At 36.7% G+C, this 13,333-nt stretch overlaps 1 protein-coding gene across 2 annotated transcripts in view; it reads right to left on the bottom strand.

The window, feature by feature from the left end:
* Positions 1-11,411, bottom strand: part of LOC139959681 (uncharacterized) — a 53,999-nt gene extending 42,588 nt beyond the window's left edge. The window contains exons 1-2 of one of the 2 annotated variants that reach the window (XM_071957477.1): positions 11,016-11,411; positions 3,849-4,172 (exon numbers count right to left, since the gene is read on the bottom strand). In XM_071957477.1, the coding sequence (XP_071813578.1) occupies positions 3,849-4,172; positions 11,016-11,121 (430 nt within the window). In that variant the 5' untranslated portion in view covers positions 11,122-11,411. The remainder of the gene's footprint in view (positions 1-3,848; positions 4,173-11,015) is intronic. The other variant, XM_071957476.1, reaches the window with a different exon arrangement.
* Between the last annotated feature and the right edge of the window lie 1,922 nt (positions 11,412-13,333).

Below are 13,333 nucleotides of genomic sequence, written 5' to 3'. Positions count from 1 at the left end.
TGTTTTCAAGAAAAAAGAGTTGCCCACTCCCAACAAAATGAAAATAAGAAATGTTAAGCAGAATAAAATAAAAGGTTTATTCTAATTTAGAATGTTTAAAAAATACTTTACGCAACTATGAAATAATAACCAAGATTCAGTTAAAAAAATATGGCAATCAAATATCAAACAACCCTTTTTCATTATATCAGTGAATAATTCATATAGTATCACATCGCAAAATGGGCAAATAACTACACAATTTCAAAGATGACCATTAGTTTTTTTAACCAACAGGAACCATTCTATATAATAACACAAGATTCAGAGCTTTCAAAACTGGTAACACAATATGAGAACACTAAATTATTCCCTGCATATCAACACCTATCATTACTACTGTCCGCAGTGACAGATTCACTTTCTTGATTGGACATACATTTCATTTTAGAAGCCCTCCATGTCTACGGATTGATCTTTTGGAGCCAGATTATAAGTTGTAGTCGCAGCCACAGAAATTATTTTATAATTTGTAGAGTATTTGAGCTTCAAGGAAGCTTGCAGGATCTACTGTAAGTGCTGGGCAAATATAACCGACAAGCTTGTACCTTGCATAGCCTGGCAGCACTTTAATTATCAATGTGGCTCACTTAAATGTCACTTTTTTAGCACCCTCGGTATGGAAAGTAACAGTATGGACACATAAGATCAGAATTTTCACGAATGCATGTTCATCGTATAGCGCTATTGTTGCAACTCAGTCCTGCACGTCAATGACTACTAAAGACTTGTGATATCTTGAGAATTGCGACACTTCAGCTCTGTTACATGTTAATAAACAGTTCATAAGATGATACAAAACTGCCCGTTGTGACTAGCCTTAAATCAAGTTAAAAAATCGTTGTGATTATAACTGTTGTTTGCAAAGATTGATGAAACACCTCAAAGACTGTAACTAGGCCGTAATGAGTTGTTCTTTTATTCTGGGCTTTAATGTTAATGAACAAAATAAACGACACACTTTAAAAATATAACCGAAACGAAGCCATGTGCGCATATATTGTTGCAACTTGTTTCATTGCCGTAAGTTATGTACTACTGCATAGCATTCTAAACTGAGGATCTCTCGAGGCAGAAATTAAAATAATTTAATGCATGTCATCCCTAACAAATTATATTTGAAATACATATCTTCACACCATGATAATATTTGTACCAGTACAATTTTTATATAAAAGTCCCTAAAACTTATTTCAATCAATATTGTCTTAAGTCTCTACGAATGATTAATGTATTTTATTTTACATGTATATGCTAAATACTAAGTATTGTTTAGACCACTTTCGTCCAGGCTAAAATTGCTCATCAACTGCAAAATGATGAATTGCCGACTTGCATAAAATGTAGACAAACTCTTGAAGTGATAACGTGTGGTACTGTCTGTGGGAAAACGGGGTAGTTACCACAATAGTTTGCTTACAGACAATAAAAAAATCAATGATACCTCTTCAGATTTTCTGGCTTGAAGTTCATTATGATGGAATATCTGGATGTGGTGACAGCACCCAAGGGTGCATTGGGGGTCACCAAATTTAATCTTATTCCCCATTCTCTGTTTCCCCAGTAGATTCTTGTGAAGCATCTGGCAGACTCCCTACATAATTTTGGCTTCAATGACCCAAGGGCATGGAGCAAGGTGCAGTCCCCTTCCTAAATCAGTAGGGAAATTGAATCCTCCGCCCCCCCCCCCTAAAACAAAAAGCAAAAAAAATCACACACTTGCGGTTATACTGATTTGGAACCCCAAAACGTTAGGACTAGCCTGAGTCTATCTTCATCTTTTCAAGATGCATTTTTTGTGCTTTCAAATTTTTTTGTTATGTAATGATAGGCCTATCTGATAAATCTCCAACTTCCAGAGGCTTTTTGGCTCATAACCTCCATCATATCCCAAAGATACTTACATGACCAAGCAATTCAGAATAATTACCTCTTTCTGACTGGTATACTATATTTGAGCTTGAAAATCGCTGTCGGAACCTTCTCTCACCCTAACCTACCCCCAATCAAAAAATAGTCTAGCTTCATACACCTGCGATACTGTTATCACTAGGTTCAATTTCGTTTAAATTATCTGACCCAACTCCCTGTGAAAATTCTTCAAACGGCCGTCGAGTTGTCTATCGGGGTAGATCATTCAGATTTAAACAATAACAATATTAGAGATTGGCAAAATAAAAACATATAATAAAATATGCAAATTCTTCAATATTTTCTGGGGTAATGTCTATATTGCACATTTATTGTCTTGAATTCCTAAAGGTGTTATTCATGGTAGGGAAATTTCAAAGTATTTTCCAACATGGTAAGTGAGTTTGAAGGATGCTAACGTGTTCATGAATTGAGAGCTACAGCCACGTCGTTCAGAGTATGATATTTGTACGGCTTGTTGTGTCAGCAAAGTTTGTATTGCCTGTGAAACTTGATAAGAAAATAATTAAATTGTTTTTTAAGTACTGCAAAACGAAACTTTTGTTGTTGACATCTGCCGCCGCTATTTCTGTGGCTATCCGACTTCAGTTGCCTGATTTATTTCATGTTTTATTTTACACAATTAGGTCTATTTTTTTCATCAACTGAAAGTGATTCAGTTCTACATATGACTTTCTAAGTGTCCATGGCAACTTTCTGAGATTCTATCAATGTGTGCAGATTGTTCATTGCTAATTGTTTGCCCTTGTACGAATTCTGCACGTTTCACACCTCTAGAAAGTTACTACGAAGTTCATTCACCATACATCTGAACTTGGGAAACCCCAGTTGAGAGCCACGAACGAAATTGTGTATTACTACATGATTTATAAGCAGTTGAACAAATAAAAAATGTGAACTTAAAAATTTTATTTTTGCAAGTTTTGTCATACATTTTATAGCCACATTATATGATGGAGGTCCAAGTACATAAAGGACGATGTAGTTTACAGCATTGGCCTACTACTGGTACTGTGCATATGAAGAACCGACGAAGGGCACCTCATCGGTTGATGTGCTTAGCACATGAAATCGCAAATACACAGTAGAGCTCTTGCATGTGTGATCAGGCTATAGGGAGATTGAATTTCGATGTTCATGTTTGATTTATATTTGCTATGTAATACATTACATTGGGCTTAGTAGGCATGCTGAACAACAACACACATACAAAAAGATATAATTGTGTTTGGTTCAGGCTTTTTCATCGACAATAGTAGAGTATATTTTCAACTTTTAATACAATTCAGGGCTTGTTTACTTACTACGTTAAGACTATGTTTCTGTTATTAACAGCTATATATGGTTAGTAGTATTTCTGTATACGGTAGTTAAATGGATAAAGTTGTGTACTAAGACGGCCATACCATCGAGAGCGCTTGTAGCTTGAATGGGGGATGTTGTATTGTCAGACAATGCACATGCAAGGCTTCGAGATAAATGTCTTGGCATCTCGCACGAACAAACGGTGCATCTGCGAGATCAAGTATTAAACGAGTTTGCTATTGCCGATCTATAAGTTAATACTTATCTTTTTGGTTCACTTCTAACTCTATTTATGGAAACTAATATTGACCCATATTTTTACACTGATTCCATCAATGCATTGCTTCTGCGCTCCATCAATTAGCTGTGATGCTATTATATATATATATATATATATATATGAGTTTGATCATTCTGTGGTGTTTACCTTATACTTGTTTTAATAAGTTGTATAACTATTGCAGGTTATACACATACACTAACATACAGAGTATAGAAACACATTCGTTGTTACAGAAGCAGTCAATGTTTGAATAGATTTTGCATATTTGAGCTTATTGAATTAAACTCACCATTAGCATGCAGGAAGATAGTGATGATGGTAGTATCCTCTCTATCAGCCTTCCTTACTGTACAATTGAAAACGCCAAATGCATTGTTATCAGCAGGGGTAATTGAAACAGAATATCCAGCTGTGTTTGAAGGAAGGTCTGAGATCATGGTATCACCCACTCTGGGAACAGGATTGTTATTTCTTGTGTTATAAGCTCTAACTGAAGTCACATCTGCATCCTCATCTCCTGCTCCAAGATAACACTCAAAGTGAGGAAGAGGCGAAGTAGAAACAGATCCAGCATCATTTGACTTGAATGACATCACAGTCATCTGAACCTTATCTGAAAACATAACAATATTAGAATTATGAAATCCTAAACCTCTACTAACTTCCTTATCTTCTTAGATGATAAACCTTGAAAAGTATACCCTAGAGTTTGTAACCCACGGATTGCTCAAAGGTCAATATGGTTTCTCATATACTGTACCTAAAGAAAACTATGACTTTTGCAAAATATTTACTCACATTTCAAGTGAATGCCTGAGGTCAGCTAGTTGTACCAAACATATGCCATTCTGTCCATCAGGGATAAGCTGAATATCTATCTTTTTGGAAGGTGTTTAGATCAAGACAGACTGGGCAGTTATAATACAATCACCCCTCTGTAGCCCAAGCCGCAAGACTAAACTATATTACTGTTAAAATCATGATTTAGCTTGTTCAATCTGTATTGCTTGGATTCAGATCTTTAGGACTATGTATTGTAATTAATTCGTGATAATAAGGGGTTTAACAATGTCTTCAAAAGATAGCTTTGATGCTTGCTGGTCACTTTGCCCAACAACCATTTCGCCCAACTGCCATTTCGCCCAACCAGCCTGGTCATTTCGCCCAACCAGCCTGGTCATTTCGCCCAACCAGCCTGGTCATTTCGCCCAACCTTTTCTTACTAATATTCAGTCAGAATAATATAACTTTTTCTATTTCACTAGTTCAATTTGATTTATTTTGGGTTATGTTACTTCGTGGTAAGTAAATAAAGTGAGGTCCGCTCGATATCGATCGGAGTCTGAGCAGTTATTTCAGGTATAATGTGAGGATTACACTACTTTCACTAGGCGGTTACGCATGCAATGGAAGTTATATTATTATACAAACAAAAGGGAATCGGTGTGGAGTAATATCACTGTTTCTATTTCACCAGTTCCTATTTGATTTATGTTTGGTTGTAGTATTACACTTACTTTACATTACTAGCAATTCCCGTACATTTCCTTATTAAATTGAAAAATAATAAAATATAAAACCCGTACGGGTACGTCCGTAATAGTGAAGTACTATATTTAATCAATGTGAACACTGTATCAATGAAACCACATATGTAATCACATATGTAATATATTTATAAACACTGTTATACAAATTCAAGGACTTCAAGTTTCTTTAACATTCCTTAATATTCGAACGTTTACAATCAAACCTGACCCCTAAAACACTGATCCGTCCTCAAGTTCCCTTAATATTCGGTTTGTATCCCGTAACGTTAAAAATTCCCGAACGTTTCCTTTTGAAGTATAATATTTAATCAAGGTTGGGCGAAATGACCAGGCTGTTTGGGCGAAATGACCAGGCTGGTTGGGCGAAATGGTAAGGTTGGGCGAAATGGCAGTTGGGCGAAATGGTTGTTGGGCGAAGTGACCTGCTTCCGCTGTGATGACGACTTCGCTGATTTAGCTCAGTGGTTAAGTTCTATCCTTAAGCATGTGATTTCACGGATGGTTTGAACAGGTATTATTCCGCCAGAAACATGGAGAGAAGTAAATATTTCTAAAGGTGAAACTGCTCAAGGCAAGGTGATATTTCACTAACTTCCCCTATGCAGTAAAGCTTACAGTATCATTACGCTAAATGAGTAGGATACTCACCAAAAATGTTTCAAAATACAAAATTGATGTTTCCTTGTTTAAGCATAGCAACTTAAGCTATTTTAATTTCGGCCTTGTATATTATTTGTAGTGTACTAAAGCACAGGGGATTGTACTTTAGTAATGGAATGTCTAAGATTGGAAAATTCCTCTACACTTGCTGATGTTCTTATTATGCAAAGTGGTTTTGTCTAAGTATGTACATCCAATGAGGTGATTTATATTGTAAGTAGGAACAGTTGTGCATTCAGATATGTATGGTCACTATGCGTAGCAGTAGTTGTCCATTCAGGTATGTATGGTCAGTATGTGTAGCAATAGTTGTGCATTCAGGTACGTATGGTCACTATGTGTAGCAGTAGTTGTCCATTCAGATATGTATGGTCACCATGTGTAGCAGTAGTTGTGCATTCAGGTATGTATGGTCACTATGTGTAGCAAAAGTTGTGCATTCAGGTATTTATGGTCACTATGTGTAGCAGTAGTTGTCCATTCAGGTATGTATGGTCACTATGTGTAGCAATAGTTGTGCATTCAGGTATGTGTGGTCACTATGTGTAGCAATAGTTGTGCATGCAGGTATGCATGGTCACTATGTGTAGCAGTAGTTGTCCATTCATGTATGTATGGTCAAAATGTGAAACAGTTTTGGTGCATTCAGGTATGTATGGTAACTATGTGTAGCAGTAGTTGTCCATTCAGGTATGTATGGTCACTATGTGTAGCAATAGTTGTGCATTCAGGTATGTATGGTCACTTTGTGTAGCAATAGTTGTGCATTCAGGTATGCATGGTCACCATGTGTACCAATAGTTGTGCATTCATGTATGCATGGTGACTATGTGTAGCAATAGTTTTGCATTCAGGTATGTATGGTCACTATGTTTAGCAGTAGTTGTGCTTTCAGGTATGCATGGTTACTATGTGTAGCAGTAGTTGTGCCCTCAGGTATGCATGGTCACTATGTGTAGCAATAGTTGTCCATTCAGGTATGTATGGTCACTATGTGTAGCAATAGTTGTGCATTCAGGTATGTATGGTCACTATGTGTAGCAATAGTTGTGCATTCAGGTATACATGGTCACTATGTGTAGCAGTAGTTGTCCATTCAGGTATGTATGGTCACTATGTATTGCAATAGTTGTGCATTCAGGTTTGTATGGTCACTATATGCAGCAGTAGTTGTACATTCAGGTATGTATGTCGCTATGTGTAGCAGTTTTGGTGCATTCAGGTATGGATGGTCACTATGTGTGGCAGTTGTTGTGCATTCAGGTAAGATATTACTATTTTTTGTGCAGCTACATGACTACATTTGCAATTATGTAACAATTAAGCGAGCAGCTGTTTTTTCCACAGATAGCAGCTTAAAGTTGGTTTGCAGATCTCCCATGACAAATTGGCAATTCACTGTTTAGTTACGCAAACGACATGTACAGTGCATAGAATCTTCTCCTGTATAGCTATTGATATACCGCAGGTTTTAGTTACACATATAGTTCAGTGATGAGATAGAGGAGGTTCTATAGGTACTCTAAGTCAATGATTCAGTCTCAGTTTACAAATGTCAACTCCAAAGAAGAATTCATGCAAGATAGGCAGTGAGCAAAGCCTTCATATTTTCAGGTAAAGAAGGGAAACTAATTCATATTATCATATATAGAGTTGTACTGCTGAAAGAAAAGTGAGTAGAAGCAGAGCAATACTCATCATAAAAGTTTTCATAAAATATACTACCTAATTTTCTGCATTAATGAAACCGGGCTACTTGACTGAGCAGCACATTTAGATGCAAGATAAGAAGCATTTTAATGAGAATTAGCCATATTTTGGAGAGGATCGATGGGAAATCAAATTGCTTGTCTGTATAATTTGAAAGTCTCATCATAATGTTTGTTTTCTAAAAGCCCTATAGGAAAATAGTGACAATTTCCTGACATCACTTCCTGAAAGAAGTGTTCTTATCCCGGAAGCTGGTCACTTCGCCCAACGTTACCATTTCGCCCAACCAGCCTGCTCATTTCGCCCAACCAGCCTGCTCATTTCGCCCAAATAGCCTGGTCATTTCGCCCAACCTTGATTAAATATTATACTTCAATAAGTAAACGTTCGGGAATTTTTAACGTTACGGGATACAAACCGAATATTAAGGAAAGTTGAAGTTGTGGTTACATCGATACAGTGGTTACATTGATTAAATATAATTAATACTTCAATGTTACGGACGGGTTTCATATTTTATTTTATTTTTTTTCAATTCAATAAGTAAACGTTCGGGAATTGTTAGTCGGTAGGATGCCGGATCAGTGTTTTAGGGGTTAGGTTTAATAGGTTTTTATGGAGACCGATTCCCCTTTGTATGATAATATAACTTTCATTGTATGCGTAACCGCCTAAAGTAGTGTTCTATAACGCAAAATAAATCAAATTGAACTAGCGAAATAGAAAAGGTGATATTATTCCACACCGATTCCCCTTTGTTTGTATAATAAAATAACTTTCAAAGTAATCCTCCCATTATACCCAAAGCTGCTCAGACTCCGACCGATATCGAAGGGACATCACTTTATTTGCCTACCACGAAGTAATATAACCCAAAATCAATGAAATTGAACTAGTGAAATAGAAAAGGTAATATTATTATGAATGAATATGAGTTAAAAAAATGGTTGGGCGAAATGACCATGCTCGTTGGGCGAAATGACCATGCCGGTTGGGCGAAATGACCAGGCTGATTGGGCGAAATGACCATACTAGTTGAGCGAAATGGTAGTTGGGCGAAGTGGTTGTTGGGCGAAGTGACCAGAAAGCCTTATCCCAACCCCGGCCATCGTTTTCCCATCTCCCTAACTCATCAACAAACCTGCACTTTCTGTCCGGTCCTAAGTCCACGATGTTGGCTACTTGTAGTATTATAAGTTTAATCAACATATACTGCTAAACGAAATCCAGGAGAAAAAGACAATCAAGAGAAAGGCCAGGGTGTACTGCGAACTCCTTAGGTAGCTGCCATTGCTTGAATCAAATCCTTCAGAAACTATGTGATGTGTATGTGTGCACAACATGTGCACATGCAGGTGTACATTGAAGAGGTACTGAGCGGCCCTGCTGTTTCAACATACTGTATATGACTTGCGTTGGAAACAAGTAACAGCTTAAATCAAACGCAAAACAATTAGTCCAAAAAGTTTCAGCGAAATTGTCCGTGAATTCAACAAAGAAATAAGTACCATTGGTTTCAAACATTTTCAAAGAAGGAAAAAAAGGGTAACTGCCCGACGGGATTATGACCAGGGTCCAAAATCACTAACAGGCCCCGTAAAAATCGGCCAAAACAGGAAAACAAGAAAAAAAATACCGTTGGATATCATGTGCAAAACAAAGGCATATCCTAGGCCTACTTTGTGACTATGTCTTAATTCTTCCTAATGAAACAAGCTATGAGTAGACACATCTTTTGTATGTTTTTATTTGATTTTAAAATAAAGGAAATTCATTTCCCATTTGTGTGTTTTCTGTTTTTTCCAGATATTCTTAAGTCAACCTAATCATTTAATCATATTTCCAAACATTAGAAAGCAGGAAATTTTCGCGGGAAACAGGGCGGGGAAAAATTGTGTTGGAATATAGAGCCAATGAAAACCCAAATATATATGTATTAATGCATATCCACATTGTAATAAAAAGTTAATTTTAGTGAACTTGAAGCAAGTCCAAATCGGATTTTTGTTCAACAACCAATATCAATGGGATTTAACTGTGTGGAATGGGTCACTACTTTCATGTACACTATGTACGGATATTTTGCTTGTGGTGATTTTTCACGAAGTGTAGACTAGTGAAACTTTTAAGGAAGCTCAAAACTGAAATAATAATGTGTCACTTTATACACATAGCATAGCAGAATCTTACAGTATTAACTGAAAAGAGAAGTCGCAAGCCTAAACTTTACAATCAAATATAAGTGCTCTGAGTCAAATCACTATACTGCTTTACCTTAAATCCTTTATAAATGCAATACAATAAACTCATATAGGCCTTTAAAAGACATGCGTAGTTAGAGAGTAGTTCGAGTACAATTCCAACAAACGAGGTTAGGCCTAATGTGCAATTGACCAGAATGATTCACTCACACCTGAACTGCCATACAGTGAAGTAGCAACTGATGCTGAGTTTATACGTTGATAATACGTATGCTACGAGACACGAATCGACAGTGCATAAGCACACATGGTAAACAATGTGTATTTAGCCCCAAGACAATATGCTTCTAAAGGCCTTAACAGGCGACTGTAACATTACATTATTATTGTGACCGTACCGCTTGCGGAAGAATACGTGCACTGCAAGCTATAGCTACACACTGAAAACTGATAGGATTTGGCTACCAGCTGTATGATGAGTTACATAATAGACAGATAGGCAGCTCAACTAATTGTGCGTAAAGACATGACTCATCACTCAGCTAACCAATATGCAAAAACCAGTCGTTCGGTGCAAAAGGTGGAGTTATGGATGCAACCTATAAAGCTAATGGGCTCTTTCTGGGCATGATGTATGTAACTATGAATGCACAAGACTACCATGAAATCATAGATCTAGGGAATTAACTCAGCAGAAAATTTGGAGAAACCTTTAACATGAAAATATTTAACAATTTTTTTTTATCATAGTAGTAATATAAACAGTAGACTGGGATAGTGAGCCTTACCCATCAGCATCCATGGTGTTAATAATCTTCTGTAAAGATCTCACTTCTAGTCACTTTTTGACAAACATATACTATATGTTGGAGATCAGTTTATTATAATAGCTGTGGTTATCATCATTCTTCTTATCTTCTTCTTATTCTTCTTATCACAATGTATACTCAGTCAGTTGTAGTCTGGGTACATATATATATTTGAGGTGCTATAGGAAGTGAAATACCATTTAATGCATTTCTACTTGTCCAGGTGTCTATACTTCAAACTGCATGTGACAACGCAACAAATATTTGCCAATTACTGCATGGTGGCCCACGTTTGAAGTCGTGTGAACAAGCTGTATGGTATCCCCAAGCGGGGTATTTGAGGATTAAGGGGACAAATGTTCAGGCTCAAACTGCTATTGTGTTATACAAGCCTAGGCTTAAGGCAAGTCATATCAGCCACATGGCTATCTTATTCATTTCTTGCGTTATCCTACACTAACGTTAAAGAACCAACGAATTTTACATGCTCTTTCAAAATCAAAACTTATAAGTACTTAACACTTACCTCTTCGTCCGCATGTTCCCGTTTGTGCTGCAGAATACCGTAATATGAAGCAGATCAACATCAACTGGAGACCACCTGGATTGAGACTGAGTGTTTTATAAAACATTTTAAGTTCCTTTGTAACCTGGCCTCCAGCCACAACTTAGTAACCTACCCCGAATGGGTCAATAACCGTTTTGCTAGACGTCTTGGCGAAAACGCAGGCCAACTTTTACTTAGACCAGGCAGTTACAAGTAACACCAACAACAAACTTAGGTTAATTACGTGTACTTGGATTGATATTTTACGACAATGTTGGTTGAACTCCAGAGTGTTCCGCTTTATGCTAGTAATTCACTAACTTGCATTTGGTTGTTAGTAGGCCTATTTCGTATCAAGTTGACATTCAAAATGGTAATACTGACTGCACACTGTCTACAAGGAAGTGGTGTTATTGGACAATAACACCAAACTTTGGGTTCCATGTCATTGTGGGTGACACAAAGCCATAGAAATTGAATACAAATAAATTTCTATGGACAAAAGCGCAGCATATTGGGTGTTACAATTTGCTAATTGCAGAGATTGAAAACTGCAGTCTTTGGCTTCACGCACATGGTATTCGAGTTAAAACAGCCACATTGCGTAGGAACTGTCGTAGTCGGTGTATTGCTCTAGTAAGTTTGTGCTTATTATGAGTTAAGTCTTTTCGACTACACTTTTAGGAATGGAACGTATACTGCCAGCAGTTTTTTTTTTTTTTTAAATTGTTGTAGTTGGTATTTCGCTATTATGCGGCACACAAGGCGAAATTATTAAATATTTTTGGTTTCCTTTTCAGGGTTAAAAGAGTGTCCGCCGCTTTGATATCTTAGTATTTAGTGATGTCACTTGGTTATTATCCATAGTTGGGAAAGTTTTTTACAGACATGTCTATATATATATCGCACTTATATTGTTGTGAATTTATGCTAAAAAGGAGGTAAAAATGATGATTTTTAATATTACAGTTCTTGCAAGTTCCTTCCAAATACAAACATTGAGGAGTTGTTTGCTTGCACATCAGGTGTGTTCTGTGTATGACATTATACTGAGGTTTAATGGCATAGCGTTCATTGCAGGTTACGTGTGTGTATAGTACATGTGCAAGTCTTATCCTAAAGTTAGTTTGATGAATTGGGGCTAGTACAAACACCCTTCGGGCTAGTGGATTAAGATTGCCCAACGCCCGAAGGGCTAGAGATAAATATAACGAAATTTCGAGACGTGGTTATAAGGCAGTGTGCCGGCATGGTCGAACGTTTGAGGCGAAGAGATGAAAACGTAATCAGTAGTAAGTAATTACTAGAAAAAATTACCCATTTAATCTAAAACACCTTCTAATCACACAATGATATCCTTTAATTTGTAAATATAATTTTCATCACAGTATAAGAAAAGACCGTATCACATTTCACCTAAAACATCAAGAATGAATGAAACCATTATGAAATGCTGTAAGTGAGCTATATATACATTTAGTGGAATATCTCAGTACAGTATATTTCAAACAATCATATCTATACAGTATATGAGGGTAATATATTCAAATGGTTTATTATTATTATTATTAAATTAAGATTCAATAACATTATATTGGTCAGCCTATTCATTATGCTATATACTATGTCAAGTTTTGGAGTGCATGGGAGGGGGTGTCATGAACATCACCTGATTTATTAGTAGTTGGCGTGACCAGTGGAAGAAAGTTACTGGTGATTAGCCGAAGACCATGTCTAAAATGTTTATTGAGGCGAGAAATAGAAGGATGAATACAGTCGGTGCAGGAAGGTGACGGTTTTCCACCGTTTTATTTGGTCTTCATTTCATCTATACAATGATAGATGGACTCGCTAGATAAATTAGTTTCTCCAGCCTGAACAAGGTGTGCTCTGAATTATCTCCCATTTTTTGTTGTTTATTGTTGTGTAGAAGCAGGTAAGTAAGACATGATTTCGGTGGTATTATTCGTTAATTTCACTATGAACAGATCAAAGTTTCACTAATTGTTGTTATGGTCAATGAGGATGTAACAATATTTAGCTTCTTAACACTGAGTCGCATAGACAGCTTTCGTGATCAGGTGATATGAGGGGGCGAAGCTAAATTGTTATCCTCATAAGGAGTATCATATCCTCATATAAGAGTCGAGGAATTTTAAGTTTAAGTAACGCATGATTTTTCACATGACTTTTCATGACATCATATAAGCTGTACCCACTGTTAAGTATTCGAGTTTTAAGAGGGGCAAAACAATTCCTGACGTTTGTACTGGGCAATTTCTATTACGGAAGGGCTG

This window comes from Apostichopus japonicus, chromosome 19, assembly GCF_037975245.1.
Source record: "Apostichopus japonicus isolate 1M-3 chromosome 19, ASM3797524v1, whole genome shotgun sequence".
NCBI classification, from domain to species: Eukaryota; Metazoa; Echinodermata; class Holothuroidea; order Aspidochirotida; family Stichopodidae; genus Apostichopus; species Apostichopus japonicus.
This window is presented reverse-complemented; position numbering and strand designations above follow the sequence as displayed.